General features: G+C 37.2%; 1 protein-coding gene across 3 annotated transcripts in view; it reads left to right on the top strand.

Annotated features, from left to right (window-relative positions):
• LOC105211322 (hemicentin-1) overlaps positions 1-15696 on the top strand; it is a 428984-nt gene that overhangs the window by 377670 nt on the left and 35618 nt on the right. For all 3 annotated transcript variants that reach the window (XM_054227746.1, XM_054227750.1, XM_054227748.1), the window contains exon 10: positions 8695-8924. In XM_054227746.1, the coding sequence (XP_054083721.1) occupies positions 8695-8924 (230 nt within the window). The remainder of the gene's footprint in view (positions 1-8694; positions 8925-15696) is intronic.

Here is a 15696-nt window from a genome sequence, read left to right as displayed (position 1 = left end):
TGAAAAATGTGTCGTTCCTACACGTACTGGCCAAGAAAACTTTTTATAGAATTTTTCAAAACATTATCTCAATTAATATTAGCTGTGAAAAAGAGTTTCACTTGCATTTAAAATATAAATGATTGTTGTTTCTTCATTTTATTTAAATGGCTACATAACCTCAAATATTAATATTAAATCCATATTTGCTTATGCATATAAATATATAAAAATTAATATATCATCTTATTAAATACAAAAGTGATTTCAAGCTCACTCTCGCATTTAATTGCAACAAAGAACCTTAATCAGCTTTGTGCAAAACTGCTGTCGTTTTATGCTTTCACTTTGGCCTTAACGCTTTTCATTACGTCTTTTTTCTACTCTCTTGCTTCTGCTTTATAACTATGTTGTATTTTATTCGCTGCCTTTGGTAACTAGTCTTTAGTTTTGCTGTTTTAATACATTACACGTTAACTTTGGCTGTGAGCTTATTGCATTTCCCCAACCATTTTACAACCCACACATCCACCAGTGTGCCTGTGTGGTTGTATTTAATTGTTAACGTTACCTTTTCCTTCAGCGAAGCGTAAAATCATTTTGTTAAATGCATTTGCTATGCAAGAGCACACGGCCAAGAGCAGCTCAGCGATTGGCCGCACAAGCTTTCACTTATAATTCGTGCTCTTGTAAATTCACTTTTATTGTGAAGAGAAAAAAAATAAATCTCGGTCGTTAAGCTAAAAGGGTGTGAGTAAATTGAATAGCGTTAAATTATGAAAGGCGTTAATTTTATTGCAATTAATTAGGGGAGACTTATTAACGCTGTTTGAGAAACTCTGTGAAATTGCGAAAGCTTCTCTTTAAATGTATAATTTAATAAGTTTAGACAGTTTAGGAAAAGCTCGCCACCATCTTGTATATTGGGTTTCAAGTTTCTTTTCGTATTTTCTGTATCATTTGAAGAAATATGTGTACGAAAGGATCTTGAGAAATGCTTATGAAAGCTTTATGAAAGCTTCTCGAAAGCTTTAAAGACTTCTAGTGAGTTTAAAAGCAAACTTAATGACATTTTTTTGAGAACAGCTATGCCATATTGATAAACTGTAAAAAATCTGAGCAACTAGAAACCATCATTCGGACTTTATTATCGATATAATATAATATATAATTCGGGAGGCCAAAGCTTAAAAATTTTATGGGAACCAAAAATTTATCATCTTTCTTAGATTGTTTATAAGTAATCAACAGACCAAATTGATAAGCGCATTTGCACATCTACTGATTAATAAATGCAATGTGAAAGGTATAGCATATTTCATTGGTGTTGGCGATATCCTTTATACGAGTATGTATTAACCAACTACAAAGTAGCGTGGCACTTCAACGCCATCGCGTAAATCCTTCGCCACTCATTACAAAACAAAAAAAGTGAAACAAACTTTCCGTGTATTTTTCATAAATGCGAGCTGATTTTTCACAACTTTAAATTCCACTCGTTGCACACTCGAGCTTCACGAGCAGCATAGAAAAAGAAAACTGTATTTCACTTGCGCGCTACGTGTGTATTTACGAAAGGGTGTGCGGGTGTGTGTGTGTGTGTGTGTGCGTTAACGCGAGCGCTGCTGATTGAAGTTAAATGAAGTACGTGCCCAATAGAAAGTTGAATGAATGCCGTGCGTATGTGTGTGTGCGCACAGTTGCCCCATCTTTTTTTTTTTTTTTTTTTTTTTTTTTTTTTTTTTTTGTTGTTGTCGGAGGGGGAATCTTCAAAAGATACCGTATTAAATAGTATACGGCATGCACGATTCATCCCATTCGCTTAAGATACACCAATTTTGGGATCACGCCCAGCAACTCTAAGTTTTGCAGGACTTGCGAAGAGGGACGCCTACGTACTAAACCCTAAACTCCGTCTTCTATAGCTCTTTATTCTCCCTTGCGGTACCACCGCTAGGTATTTCATCACAAGGGTAAACTTTAGCCAATTTGCTCATCTCCATTCCAATTTGGTCTACTGGTCACTTGTCATCCTCCTTTCGTTGCTACGTTGCCACTCATTCTTTCTTAGCTCTGTTAGAGCTCTCGCGGACCATGCTCTTACTTGGTTCCATACATTTGGTGATTGGATCATGTGCGCCACTATATTTCCTGGTGTGAGGCGTTCCTTTAGTAGTTTCTCCAGTTCCGTTCTTTCACATTCAAAACGAGGACACTCAAAGAATACATGTAATGCGTTTTCGCATCCATTGTCACAGAGGGAGCATTCAGATGCATCGTCATGTCCATACTTTTGTAGGTATTCTCTAAAACAGCCGTGTCCAGTCAGGAACTGCGTCAAGTAGTAGTCTGTTTCACCATGCTGTCTTTCTACCCACTTTTGAATGTTTTTGATAAGCCTATATGTCCATCTACCTTTTGTCGTCTCGTCCCAGCGTTTCTGCCATTCATTTAGGCTCTTTTGCCTTTCGTCATTTCTCTCTTCTGTTGTCAGGCGTCTCTCCGTACTTTTCATTTTGTCAAAAATTCTTTTTTGTTCCATCGCTGCAATGTCTGGTGGCATGATACCAGCTATAACTCCGACCGCCTCGTGTGATACCGTCCGAAACGCACAGGAAACTCTAATTGCACTTAACCTCATTATAGATTTTGCCTTTTCAGCGTATGATTTATGCTGCAGTGCAGGTCCCCATATAGGTGCCGCATACATTAGTACCGACTGACTCACTTTGGCTAAGAGTGCTCGTCTACTCTGGCTCGGTCCACCAATGTTAGCCATTAGTCTGGATAGTGCAGCCGTAACCCTTGCCGCTTTTTCACAAGCCTTGTCAATATGGGTCTTATAGTTTAGTCTCACATCTAACATCACCCCCAGATATTTCAGGGACTGCTGTGTGGTTATATTGTACCCGTCAATATCTAGCGTAGCAGTCTCTAGCTTTTTCCTACTTGTAATTAGCAATAATAATAAAATTAGCCCCATCTATACCTGACACATTGGTGGACTCCTGGGACGCAAGTGAACTAAACTGCTGCGAGTTGTACTTGTTGTACCAGCGCAGGCAAGCATTTGCACCTCTTTCTTAATTTTCCCGCTCATTTATGCACTTCACACTTCAGACGTGCCACTTCGTTGCACTTTCCGCGCTACTCAGCACCTTCCTTATCCCAACAATTTGTTTGTTGTCACAACTTTATGATTATGCTTTCGCATGTTGCTGCCACCTTCCGCGTTGTTGTTGTTGTTTTTTGCTGTTTTTCTTGCAATATGTTTTGCGTGTATTTTCGTTTCGATCGCGCAAACCCCTAAAAGTATGCTAACCAATGCTGACACACATGTGTTTGTATTTGTTGTTGGTGTGTGGAGATTGTTTTCTATGTATGCCTACATATGTGCGTGTGTGTGTTCCCTGAAATTTTTCTGCTTCGCCAGCCAACAATAACTTTTTCGCCAAAGTACAACTTTTACTCGTTCACAGCCTCAGCTCATACCTTTAACTCAGGATATACATATGTATATGGATATATGTGTATGTGTGTCTGTGTGTGTGTGCTGGCGTTTTGTTATTACCAACTGCTGCTTTCACACTCCTTCGTTTTTATGTCTCTTATTTGCTGATTAGTGCTGATTGGTATTTTTCGCTTTGCTGCTCATCAATACTAATTTTGCTGCGTCACTCACGTCGCTGCGCTGCTTTCGTGAGCAACTTTCTTTCTGCGTGAGTGTGTGTGTGCTTCTTTTAAGTTAAGATTTTTTTGTTGTTGCCAACTCCCACTGCCGGCAGTGCTATTGTGTAGCAAGTCTCAGCGGCAAAACGCACGTTTCACTTACAAAAGACCTCAACTCACGCACACACTTACACTCACGCGTCCATCAACTCACGCAAGTATTTCGCAAAAAGTTTCATTGAAGTCGTTGGCAAATGATATGGCTGCTAGTCGCTAGTCGCCAATTGCTATCTGTCATGCCGTGTCATAGATGAAGACATTCTCGCTTTGCCAGCGGCGTTGATGAGCGTATCACGCTGGGGCTGAGTGGAGCTGCGCGACTGTGTCATCACAGCGCCAGTTTATGTGGTTGGAGATGATGATGAAAAGCATTTCTAAGCAAGACAACTTATACGCCACTCATTTACGGCAAGCAAACACGCAAGCAATCACCAACAACACACATACACTGGAGCACACACGCACCGCTAACTTCTTCGCCGCCACACAAAGCAGCCGAAGATAAAGAAAGAACGCCGGCGAGTAAATGCAAAGATTTGCACGAAATGTGAAAAATTAAGCAAGTGTGAAAGATTGATTAGAAGCGGCAGTAATTGATGAATTCGCTCATCGTAAGAATTCAGCATGCAATAGCAACAACAACACACATATAATATACACATATACTCGTTTGTAAGCTTTTGTATCGTGTGCTAGATTTTTAAGCGTTTTGCGGCGCAGGAAATCAATCTCCGCAACAAAGTTTAAGTGGCAGGTAACGCTTAAATGATTTTCGCTTGATTCCAAGATTTCGTTTTCTCCAAACCCCAGCAAATTCGCAATCAACACATTAATGAGCACAACTTTATGTCAATGAATTAGTTGAATGCTTCAGAAAACAACTTTATTTGACTTGAGCACTTCTTTCTTTGTGTATTAATTGCATAGATTTGTCAGTCTCCTTTCCCTCCAAATTTCTCTGTGTTTCTTCATGTGATTGCCTCTAGTGTTTTTTTCTTGTAGCAAAGTTGTATGATAAACTTTGGAGACGGTCTTCTGTCTTTGTGAATCTTTCTACTAGAGTAATAGTTGATATGACTGCGTCTGCAAGGAGATGTAAGGTTTTTGAAGTATGTAATCAACTCTATCTCATTTACGACAATATTTTTCTGTATTGGTATCGATTCTGAGTCCTTTGCTTTCTTGTGTTTGAACTGCATTATAAGTAATTCATAAAGCTGCTTGTAAAAATCTCTTGCACCCGTTCTTAGATGTAAATACCTCTATAACCCCTATAAGTCTAATTCCAGCATTTGCGAACCTAGCTTCACAGCTTTTTAGTACTTGGTGTTGTTCAAATTCTTATCATTAATTTTGGTACCCGCTGAAAATACTTTTACAAAGAGAAAAAAAATGTATAGTCACTATTGTCATTTATTGTTCAAATGATTTGTCTTCTCGACCTTAAACATGCCGATACTCTGTGATTTTGAAATTATTCAACTACAGGTCCAATTAATCATATATATAATCAGAAAGTCTATGAAATGTTCTGAGATTTAGATAAACTTTTGGATAGGAAGGTGAGACCGATATTGTTTTTGTTGTAGCAAATAGTTTTAGAAAATGATACCGTGTTGATAGTTCTTGAACGGATTTAGTTTCAACACTATTTTAGTAATATTAGCTCTGTTGGCTTGGGAACCACGCCGACTATATCCACGGATCAGATTTGTCTCAAGCGAATTAATACTGGACGGTTAGATTTGACGTAACCAGTATTCGCGTAAAATCTTTCTGGCCTAGAATAGATCTGAATGAGGAATACTTTACTACTTGATCATGCCCAAACCATTGCAGGGGTTCTAACCGGAAATTGTCCACTCGACTGACACATACAAGCTGTGAGACGAAAGGCTTTACAGCAGTCAATTGTTAAAATAGTCTGGGAGAAATATCGGTAGAATCATCTCGATATATCATGTACAATGACCAGTTTTCGAGAGTCGAAGATAGACATTAGACATTAGTTGACATACCTTTAGTTGTCCGGGCCAATTAGCTGGTCTCGAAATTAGGTACTTTAACGGGCATATTAAAAGTCCAAAGGGGTTTGCCGATATATAAAAATCTGAATCCATATCCATATATATATTTTTTGTGAAACATAATGAAGGCTTCTTAATTATTCCGTGGTAAGAGTCATTACCAATGCCAACCTATATAAGAAAAACTGTGTTAAATATGTTCAGCATCAGTTTTAAAGCCCGCTTATTTTCGATTCTAAGAATTTAAATGAAATACATTTGTATCAATTACAAGCTATCTTTTTGCTAAAGAGTACAGCGGCCATCCCAAATCCAATCAATGTCTAAATAAATATTTAAATACATCAAGTCAACAACAATGACTTTCTAAACATATCGTTTATCTAAATAAGTAAATAAATGCAATACGAGTATACACACATAACCTAAAAAATATGCCGTACTTTGCCTTGTAAATATTTACTAACTAAAACCAAATTTGTTTCACTTCTCTTTTTTTACGCCGCTCTCCACATGACAACTGCACCATATAAATCAATCCAACTGACAACAACTATTGCCGCCGACTGCTGACTGCTGTGACTACAACAACAACGAATCAACTGCTGTAACAAAATGCGAAACTTTAAAAACGGCGAAAAAATGCCGTTATTTGGAAATGCTACATGCTACGCGCTACTTTTTATGCTGACGCCCACAAACGTTTATCAAAATGTCAACGGCCGCTTGGCTCTAAACAACAACAACAACATGTGAACAATGCTAAAACAACAACACCGCTTGACTGGTTGACTGGCTGACAATGTAAACAATAACTGTATATTTTTGGCATAAAATAATTTCATCAAAATCAACGCGCAACTGTAACTCGCAACTTTTACTGCTAATAAAACACGCACACACATACACGCATACATACTTGCAACACACTTGTGAATTTATGGCCTGAATGAATGAACTGACTGACTGCTTGAATATGGTCAACACAAACGTGTTTATCTCGCCTATGCGACTATGCGGTTGCGTCACATGCTTTCCTATATGTATATGTGTGTGTGTTTGTGTATGCCTTTGGGTTTTTGCGCACCTGTCCGCCGATGCTGACGTGCCACATCCTGCACAAATGCAAATCTCGCCGGGATTGTGTCACATTTGGCTGTGCTTTTTGTTGTTGTCGACACACCTGCGCGCCGGCAAATGGAATAAACGTCATAACAATGTCAACAACAATAACAACAACTACAATAAAAATAAATAAAATACTGCTGGGCGATGCCAAAAATGTGCGCTATGCGGATGGACGCGCCTGCACACCCACGCGCATATTTTTATGTACACACACGGACCCACTCACGCACCTACAATGACAACAATTTTAATGGAATTTGTACCCTTGGGCTCTCATATCTGCTGCCACAACGTCTTCAACGTATGCGTATATGCGCGCAACGACGTGCGCACGCTACGGGGATTGCTAACATGACAAAAACAACAACACAATACCAACAATAAATGTGTGCACACTCACGTACTACTGCCTGCTGCCGCCACTTTGTCCTCATATTTGTCACACAACAACGAAATTATTACATTTTTTCCGGCTGGCGTACATATTTTTGCGCCCAACGCTGTATTTAATTTTTTTTTTAATTTTTTTTTTAATTTTTTTTTGCAATTTTTTGTTCTCCATTTTTATGTTATTTTTCATTTTCTGTTTATTTATGCTTTAACCGTGTGTGTGCGCGTTGCTGGCCGCCAACGCTTATCGGCCACATTCGCCGCCGCCATCTGCTGCCGCGCGCTGCCCAATTATTTGTCCCACATTTGGCACACCTGCTGTTTTCATAATCCCGCCGCAACTTCGGGCACTGTCTGCGTGTCCGTCTGAACGTATGCCTGTCTCGATGTGCGCTCACCTGTCCATCCGCACTTGCTTGCGCGCCCATCATCCGCGCGTACCAATCTGCGCGCTCTTCTATCCGTCTCAACGCTGTTGGTGTGTATGTGCGCGCGCTTCCTTCCGGTTGTGTTCCACATGTTTTCCGCCATGCGCCTTACAAACACACACAAACTCTGCCGCTTACTGTTGACGTTCACTTGACGGCCGCGTACGTGATGCGCCTCAATGCGATGCGCTTACTTACGGTTGCCGTCCTTTAATCCGCGCCACCGCGCGCTGCTCACTTTCACTCTGACTCTGTTTGTTTGCTGATCGCCGCCCACTTTTGACACTCCGCATATGTGTGGCTGTTGTGCTTTCGCCGCCATCCATGTTTGCGGTTGCTTGGCGATTGTCATATTTTCCGGCTCGTCTTCAACGGCTCGGCACTCATATCGCTCATATTGTATATCTTTGACGCCTGCCGCACTTTCGGGTACACGCCGCGCTGCGTTTTACGGGCATGGGGGAAATCGCCGTAATTTGATTACTCTCTTTTCTGGTGAACAAAAAAAAAACATTTCGGTTGGTTACCACGTGTCTTGCTCAACGCTCCCCCTCATTCCTCGTACTGCGCGTCACTTACGCCTCTGTCGCTGTAACTGCCACGTGTGTTTATTATATTCTCTCGCTGGCGTTTATTTACTTAACACCTTTGTATTGTGGCACTCACATGAACTTAAACACTCACACACTAAAAAAACACACGGTTTAAACTCGGCGTTAATCATCAAACTTGATAACTCATCTCCATTTGCCTTTGTGACGTTGTTGATTTAAAAAAATTTTAACACCCTTATACCTCTCCTGCATTAACGCGCTGCATACATACCCATATATTTCCATCCAATTCCCGCCATTAAAATATAATTTTCGCTCCACTTCACATTCTTTTAATCAAAATATGCCTTTAAACCCGTTAAAATTTCCACGAAAAATTCCACTACTTGCCACATGCTACATGCCACACACACCACATTGCGCCCAAAATGCTGTTCGATATAACTTACGCACACACAGGTGCTTTGGTTCAAAGACACCATGCAACTGGACACCACCGAACGTCACATCATGGAAAATCGCGGCTCACGTCACACACTCATTATACGAAAAGTCCATCCTCAGGACTTTGGTAATTATTCTTGTGTGGCCGAGAATCAGTTGGGTAAAGCACGGAAAACTTTGCAACTGAGCGGGAAACCAAATATTGCCGTCTTCAATTCACCTCCAATCAGTCAGTACAAGGACAGGTAAGTGGGTCATAAAAGCAAATACACACATACTCCCATATATAAATGCGTATAAACACATACATACATATAATAAGATACTTACGTGTATATACTCTTATAAGAGTTGTTGAGTTATCTGCGTACATTCCCTCTGTGGTATTTTCATACATGCGCCTTGTTTGTATATGTTGAAGTTGAAGTAATAAAAATGTTCACAAACTCATTACGACGGTAAAGCGGATGTGATAAGAAAGGATGCTGCCACAAAAGTTTTGAGTTAAAAGTACCATCTGGTATTAAATCTCTCATACATATGAAAGGCTATAGATGCTCGTAAATGTATATATATGAATCTATACGAGTATATGCTCGTATAAAGGATTTAAATACAGGGAAGCTAGGTAACACCGAGAGATCTTTTGAGACTTTAGTTAAAGTTGGTTAAGTTTACCTAACCTAATCTAATTAAACAACTACTTGGCCAAAAATAGTAATCCATGCAATGATATTCACATATAAATATTAAACAAAAATTATTGCCGGTATGTAAAAAAATTAATTCCGTTTAGAATCTTAATTTTTTCGACACGTAAAATTCTAGAATATCTTGTACTTGCTACAAAGTCTTCCATCCGATTACTCGATTTAATATAGAGACTAACGGACCCGACAGATGTTGTCCTGCGTGATTAAGCAAGCTATTAGGATACATTTCCCAAGCAAAAGCAATTGTATATATAAAATGTGGTACAAAGGATCGCACTAGGAAGGGGCATATTTGGATTTAAGTTCCTTTTAGCCACTCCCTTATATAGTCCAAAAATGGAGGAAATCGGATTATAACCACGCCCACCTCCCATACAAAGGTTATGTTGAAAACTACTAATAATGCTTAAATTCAGTAAGGAAAAACACTAGAATCCTTTAATTTCATTATAAAGAAGTTATAGAAGAGCTGCACTCAAATTGGTATACAAAATTTTAAATGGGTGTGGCTCCGCCCACTTATGGATCAAAAACCGTATCTTCGAACTGCTCGACCAATCTAAATGAAATTCTGTTTATAATATTTTCCTAGCATTCCCATGATATGTTAAAAAGCCTCAAATCGGTTCATAACCACGCCTACTTCCTATATACCAGAACTTTCATCTGAATCGTTCACTTTACAATATATAATAATATGGGTGAAATCGGGTTATAACTTCACCTAGATCCCATATACCTAATATTAGGGTTTCCAACTTTCAATGGACTTTATATCATATATATATGACGAATGTGTAGGTCAAATTGTGTGTTATATTAATAAAATTAAATAAATAAATTGCGAGAGTATAAAATGTTCGGTTACACCCGAACTTAGCCCTTGCTTACTTGTTCTTTTTTTAAACATAAACAAAATTTATAAATTTAAAATTAATTAAATGCACTATTTAAATTGGACCGAATAGTGACTACAAACCATTTTCAAATCCAGCTGAATACATAAAAAAATTTCATTCAAATCGGTCCAGCCGTTTAGCAGGAGTTTAGTGACCTACATACGTACTGAAGAATTATATATATATAGTTAAATATTTTTTTTTGTTTTCGTTGCTGTACACTGACATAAAACATTCCCAAAATAGTTCCGGAGGAGCAGTCCTAGACCTGTCGATGTTTAATTAAAATGAAGGCGATGATTTTAGAGGTCTGACTTTCAAGAGACATCAAGTATGGTTGTTATAAATGATAGTATTTTGATGTAACTGAAATTTGTATACTAGATGTATCCATATAGAACATTTTTTATTTAAATATTATTAAAAACAACGCTGAATGTGAACATCTGGCCATTTGTGTGTACTCCACATACATATCCAAGAATTCAACTTAATTATCTAGCAGTTTATTTTAAACGTATGCCAACCATTTTGTGATTATCAGTTCATTAAAGTTTCATTCGTGGAATTGTATATTATTACAATAAGAATAAAAAATGACTTATTACTTTTATAGATTTCGTTCTAAATGTATGCTCTTCTGACAACTGATGTCGCTTCCAACTAAAAATAATCCCGATGTCAGTATGTCTTATAACGGGTGATTTTTTTGAGGTTAGGATTTTCATGCATTAGTATTTGACAGATCACGTGGGATTTCAGACATGATGATGATGCTCAGTATGCTTTGACATTTCATCATGAATAGACTTACTAACGAGCAACGCTTGCAAATCATTGAATTTTATTACCAAAATCAGTGTTCGGTTCGAAATGTGTTTATCGACAAATTTTGTTCAGCGATGAGGCTCATTTCTGGTTGAATGGCTACGTAAATAAGCAAAATTGCCGCATTTGGGGTGAAGAGCAACCAGAAGCCGTTCAAGAACTGCCCATGCATCCCGAAAAATGCACTGTTTGGTGTGGTTTGTACGCTGGTGGAATCATTGGACCGTATTTTTTCAAAGATGCTGTTGGACGCAACGTTACGGTGAATGGCGATCGCTATCGTTCGATGCTAACAAACTTTTTGTTGCCAAAAATGGAAGAACTGAACTTGGTTGACATGTGGTTTCAACAAGATGGCGCTACATGCCACACAGCTAGCGATTCTATGGCCATTTTGAGGGAAAACTTCGGAGAACAATTCATCTCAAGAAATGGACCCGTAAGTTGGCCACCAAGATCATGCGATTTAACGCCTTTAGACTATTTTTTGTGGGGCTACGTCAAGTCTAAAGTCTACAGAAATAAGCCAGCAACTATTCCAGCTTTGGAAGACAACATTTCCGAAGAAATTCGGGCTATTCCGGCCGAAATGCTCGAAAAAGTTGCCCAAAATTGGACTTTCCGAATGGACCACCTAAGACGCAGCCGCGGTCAACATTTAAATGAAATTATCTTCAAAAAGTAAATGTCATGAACCAATCTAACGTTTCAAATAAAGAACCGATGAGATTTTGCAAATTTTATGCGTTTTTTTTTTTTAAAAAGTTATCAAGCTCTTAAAAAATCACCCTTTATAATAATATTTTATAAATGTGGCACTTTTTACAGTGAAATTAAAGTCTAAATATAGTTCATAGTGTGTCAATTATACTTAAAATAAAAATAAGATAATTCCAATACAAACCATAATTTTCTTCGAAATTTAAATGGAAATTATGAAAGTCATTTTATTTTTTTTTTGGGTTTCTCAGTGTAAAATGGAGACGATTTTAAGCAAACTAAGTTAGTTTTTAAGCCTTATGAATAAAGAAAGTGGCTATACAAATTTTCCAGTTTAAAAAAGTTTTTAGAGTTGTCAGCTAATCAAAAGATATATATTTTCCAAAAAATTAAATCATAAACAAATGAATATTTATGAAAAAGAGTTTTTGAGCGAACTGTCTGAATGCGTCCGTCATTCTCATTTTATAAGTTATAAAAGATAAATTCAATTTAATAGTTGATCGAAAAGAAAATTATTTGCATTCAAAGTCTTACAATTACAGTTACTTTGCTAATTGAATCACATATTTCACATCTATATATTTTTTTTCTAATCCCCAACTATTATTGCTGCAATTTATAATTCTTGTTATTTTCACTGTATAAAATCTTTGCACTATCGCATTTCGCCAAAGATTCCAACCAACTATTCTCTCAATTGATTTCCAAAGCATTTCACTTTTATTATGGCAATAAGCTGATTTTATTAAAAGCCAATACTATGCATGCCACACAGTTAGTTTTATCTACGCTCTGCCAATTACGACGGTAATTCGAATACTAATTTATGCGAGTTAGGCGAGCAGGCAAGCAGGCAAGCTACATATGTAATAAGCGAATATGTTTACGCATTAAGTTTTCCTGGCAATAAAGAGCAAAATAATGCGCAAAAATATATGGCGGAAGTGAGTGAGAGAGAGTAGTAAAAGCAGTAAACATATGCTAATTAATGAGCGAGTGTCAATATACAAAAGCAGAGATAAACGTTTGTGCAAAGGATACTTCTAATTAAAAGTTACTCATACGCCCCCCACGCCACGCCAACATACACTACACATAAAAGCAAGTGAAAATGCTGGAATATGTTTATTTATATACATAAGTGCTTGAAGTTGGCGCTAGTAGTGTGTTGGGGAGAGAATTGTGGTGTTGTGTGGGTGTCGTAAACCAAAGTAACGGTATTTAGTGTGTATGTGAACACGACTGAATAGTGAGTTTGGAGTAGTAGTTAGGCGAAGATTTTTGATAGTAAAGTTGCCTTAAGCCAAAATAATTTAATATTAAAGATTATAGTAGTCAAAATAGTTTTCGAAACTATTCGAAGATCCATTTTTTAAAGTATATACTAGGTTTTCTTCGACATATTTGTATAAATTTTCTCTAAAATTTATTTTTTGCCAACTGGGTAATGTTGTTCACATATTCATTTATTTATTTATTTTTCCATACCAAATATCAACTCATAGTTCGTTTTGTGTAATCGCGTAAAAATCGGAATAATATGAAGTTGTCGCTTTGTCGACTGAAACTTTTACTACACGCTGTCGAGCTATTTCTATTTATTTGTGTGCGATATAAGTGTACCACACACACTTGAATGCTTCGGCAGTTGGCAATTACAACTTGCTGTATACTCTCGTGCAAACATAAAAAGTGTGCCAATCAAAAAGTTCTCAAGCACTAAGCAAGTAGCAATAAAAATGATTATAAACAATCGCCAGGAAAAAAATAAAATAAAACGAAATATAATAAAATTGGCAGGCAGTAAAATGCGGCATTGATATTTAGAGCACTAAAGTCATGGCAAAGGTCATAGGTTACATATTTTTCATATGTAAACAGAGTCAGGCAAATATATATTTATATATATATGCAAATGAAAATAGTTTTTTTTTAGATAAGAGCATTCTCACAACGCATGTTAGCAGACTTTTAACAGAATACAGATTACAAATTTGCACAATATATATGTATATATATATATATATATATATATAAAATATACAAAAAAATAATTTTGAAGAGTACTTGTCACTGTCAAAACAGCAACTTTTTGCGAATAAAATATTGGAATGCCTTCCAAAAATATTCGGATTAGATTAATGTGCTCCAGTGATAGCGAACTACTCCCTAAACTAGTACAATTTTCAGTAGTAATGACCAAAATATGTAGCAGGAACAGGAACAAGACTCTTCTAGTATACCTCCCATAGAGAATATATCTGTAAATTCCATAACAATTATTTTCCGCAATCAGCAGCTGAGTTTATTTGATGAAATATGTTTTCCGAAGTCATTTCGCTAATAAAACCTCATACCTCATACAAATAATTATATGTGCATGAACTTTTTGCAAAAAAACTGTAAGATTAAAAATTGCTCAAGTTTTCTGAGTATGCAGGTTTGTTATTACTATTATATACGATATAAAAAACAAAAAAATTAAAAAACAAATTTAAAAAAAAATGTAAAGTATAAAACATAATTTAAGTTCAGGCGTATAGTAAATATTTATATGTGCATTTTAATATTTTTACCAGTAAATCCTATACATTTGAGTTTAACTAAAAGAAATGTATATTTTTATAGTCAGTAGAATATTTATATAAATATTGGCCCATTCTTGATTTATGGCTAATTTAAGGTGATGTACTGCCTCAAATAGCGGCTTTTCGTATGGAAAACAGTAGCAGAGGAAATCCCCAGAGATCCTCAATAGGATTTAGGTTCGAACTCAATGCTATACACCTACAATAATTTTACAAACAAAACGATTTTGCCGCGATACTAAACTAATTTTGCACATATAAATATTTACTATGCAATACTCAATTCACAAGTACATTCTTAATGTAACGGTACTACGAACGAGAAAAGTATGAACGAATTTTCGTCGCATAGTAACAACAACATATCAACCTATTATTCTACATTTACCGAAATTCAAAAAATAAGATTGAACAAGAAATATAAACAATAACAAAAATGCACATATAAATATTTGTATGAGGTATGCCCCCTCTTAAGCTAGTCTAGACCAATAAACACAAGCAACTAAGCAATACTTCCCTTCAAAATCATTGCAAATCTCAAAGCACACCACATATTTCATGCACAAGCACACATTAAAAATGTGTAAATTACAACGGTAAATGATGCAGTGATGGCAACAATGACAACGACAACAACGCCGACAACAAGAAGCGATCGATGCAACCAACCGCACACAAGCAGGCAACAGTGCGTATAAGTAACTTTGAGCGAAGCGACTGCTGAGCAACGGAAAAACGAGAAATAAACTAAATAAAAACGCAGAAAACTTCAAGAAAAATGAAGTTGTGCAACTTAATGTTGACGTTAACGGTTGAGCGCACCTCCGCCGATGTGTCATTGTCTGTGGCAAAAACCGCATTGCCACTGCAACCGCGGCGCATTAAACGCACTCACACACAAACTGTTGTTATGCTGCAGTTCGGCGAGCACTTGCGAATGCATTTAATGAGTTCCTTAACATTTGCTTAGTTCGCTAGCGTGTGTCAAGTCGTTACGCTGCTTGCTTGTGCTCGCAGACAATCGCTACTTCTGTGTTTATTTGTCATTTGTGTGCATATTATAGTTGGGTTTTGCTTACAAATTGCGCGCTGTGGCTATCGCAGGCCAACGCGGCGGTCATAGAGCTCCTTTGTAGTTGGAGGCTTTGTAATTCTCTGTAAATGTTATTACGCCAGCGTGACATTAAGTTTTATTTCTTGAGTTGCAATAAATGCAGTGGCAGCAATATAACTTGATAATAAGCCAATGGACGATGGACATAA

This window comes from Zeugodacus cucurbitae, chromosome 2 (genome assembly GCF_028554725.1).
Source record: "Zeugodacus cucurbitae isolate PBARC_wt_2022May chromosome 2, idZeuCucr1.2, whole genome shotgun sequence".
NCBI lineage: Eukaryota > Metazoa > Arthropoda > Insecta > Diptera > Tephritidae > Zeugodacus > Zeugodacus cucurbitae.
This window is presented reverse-complemented; position numbering and strand designations above follow the sequence as displayed.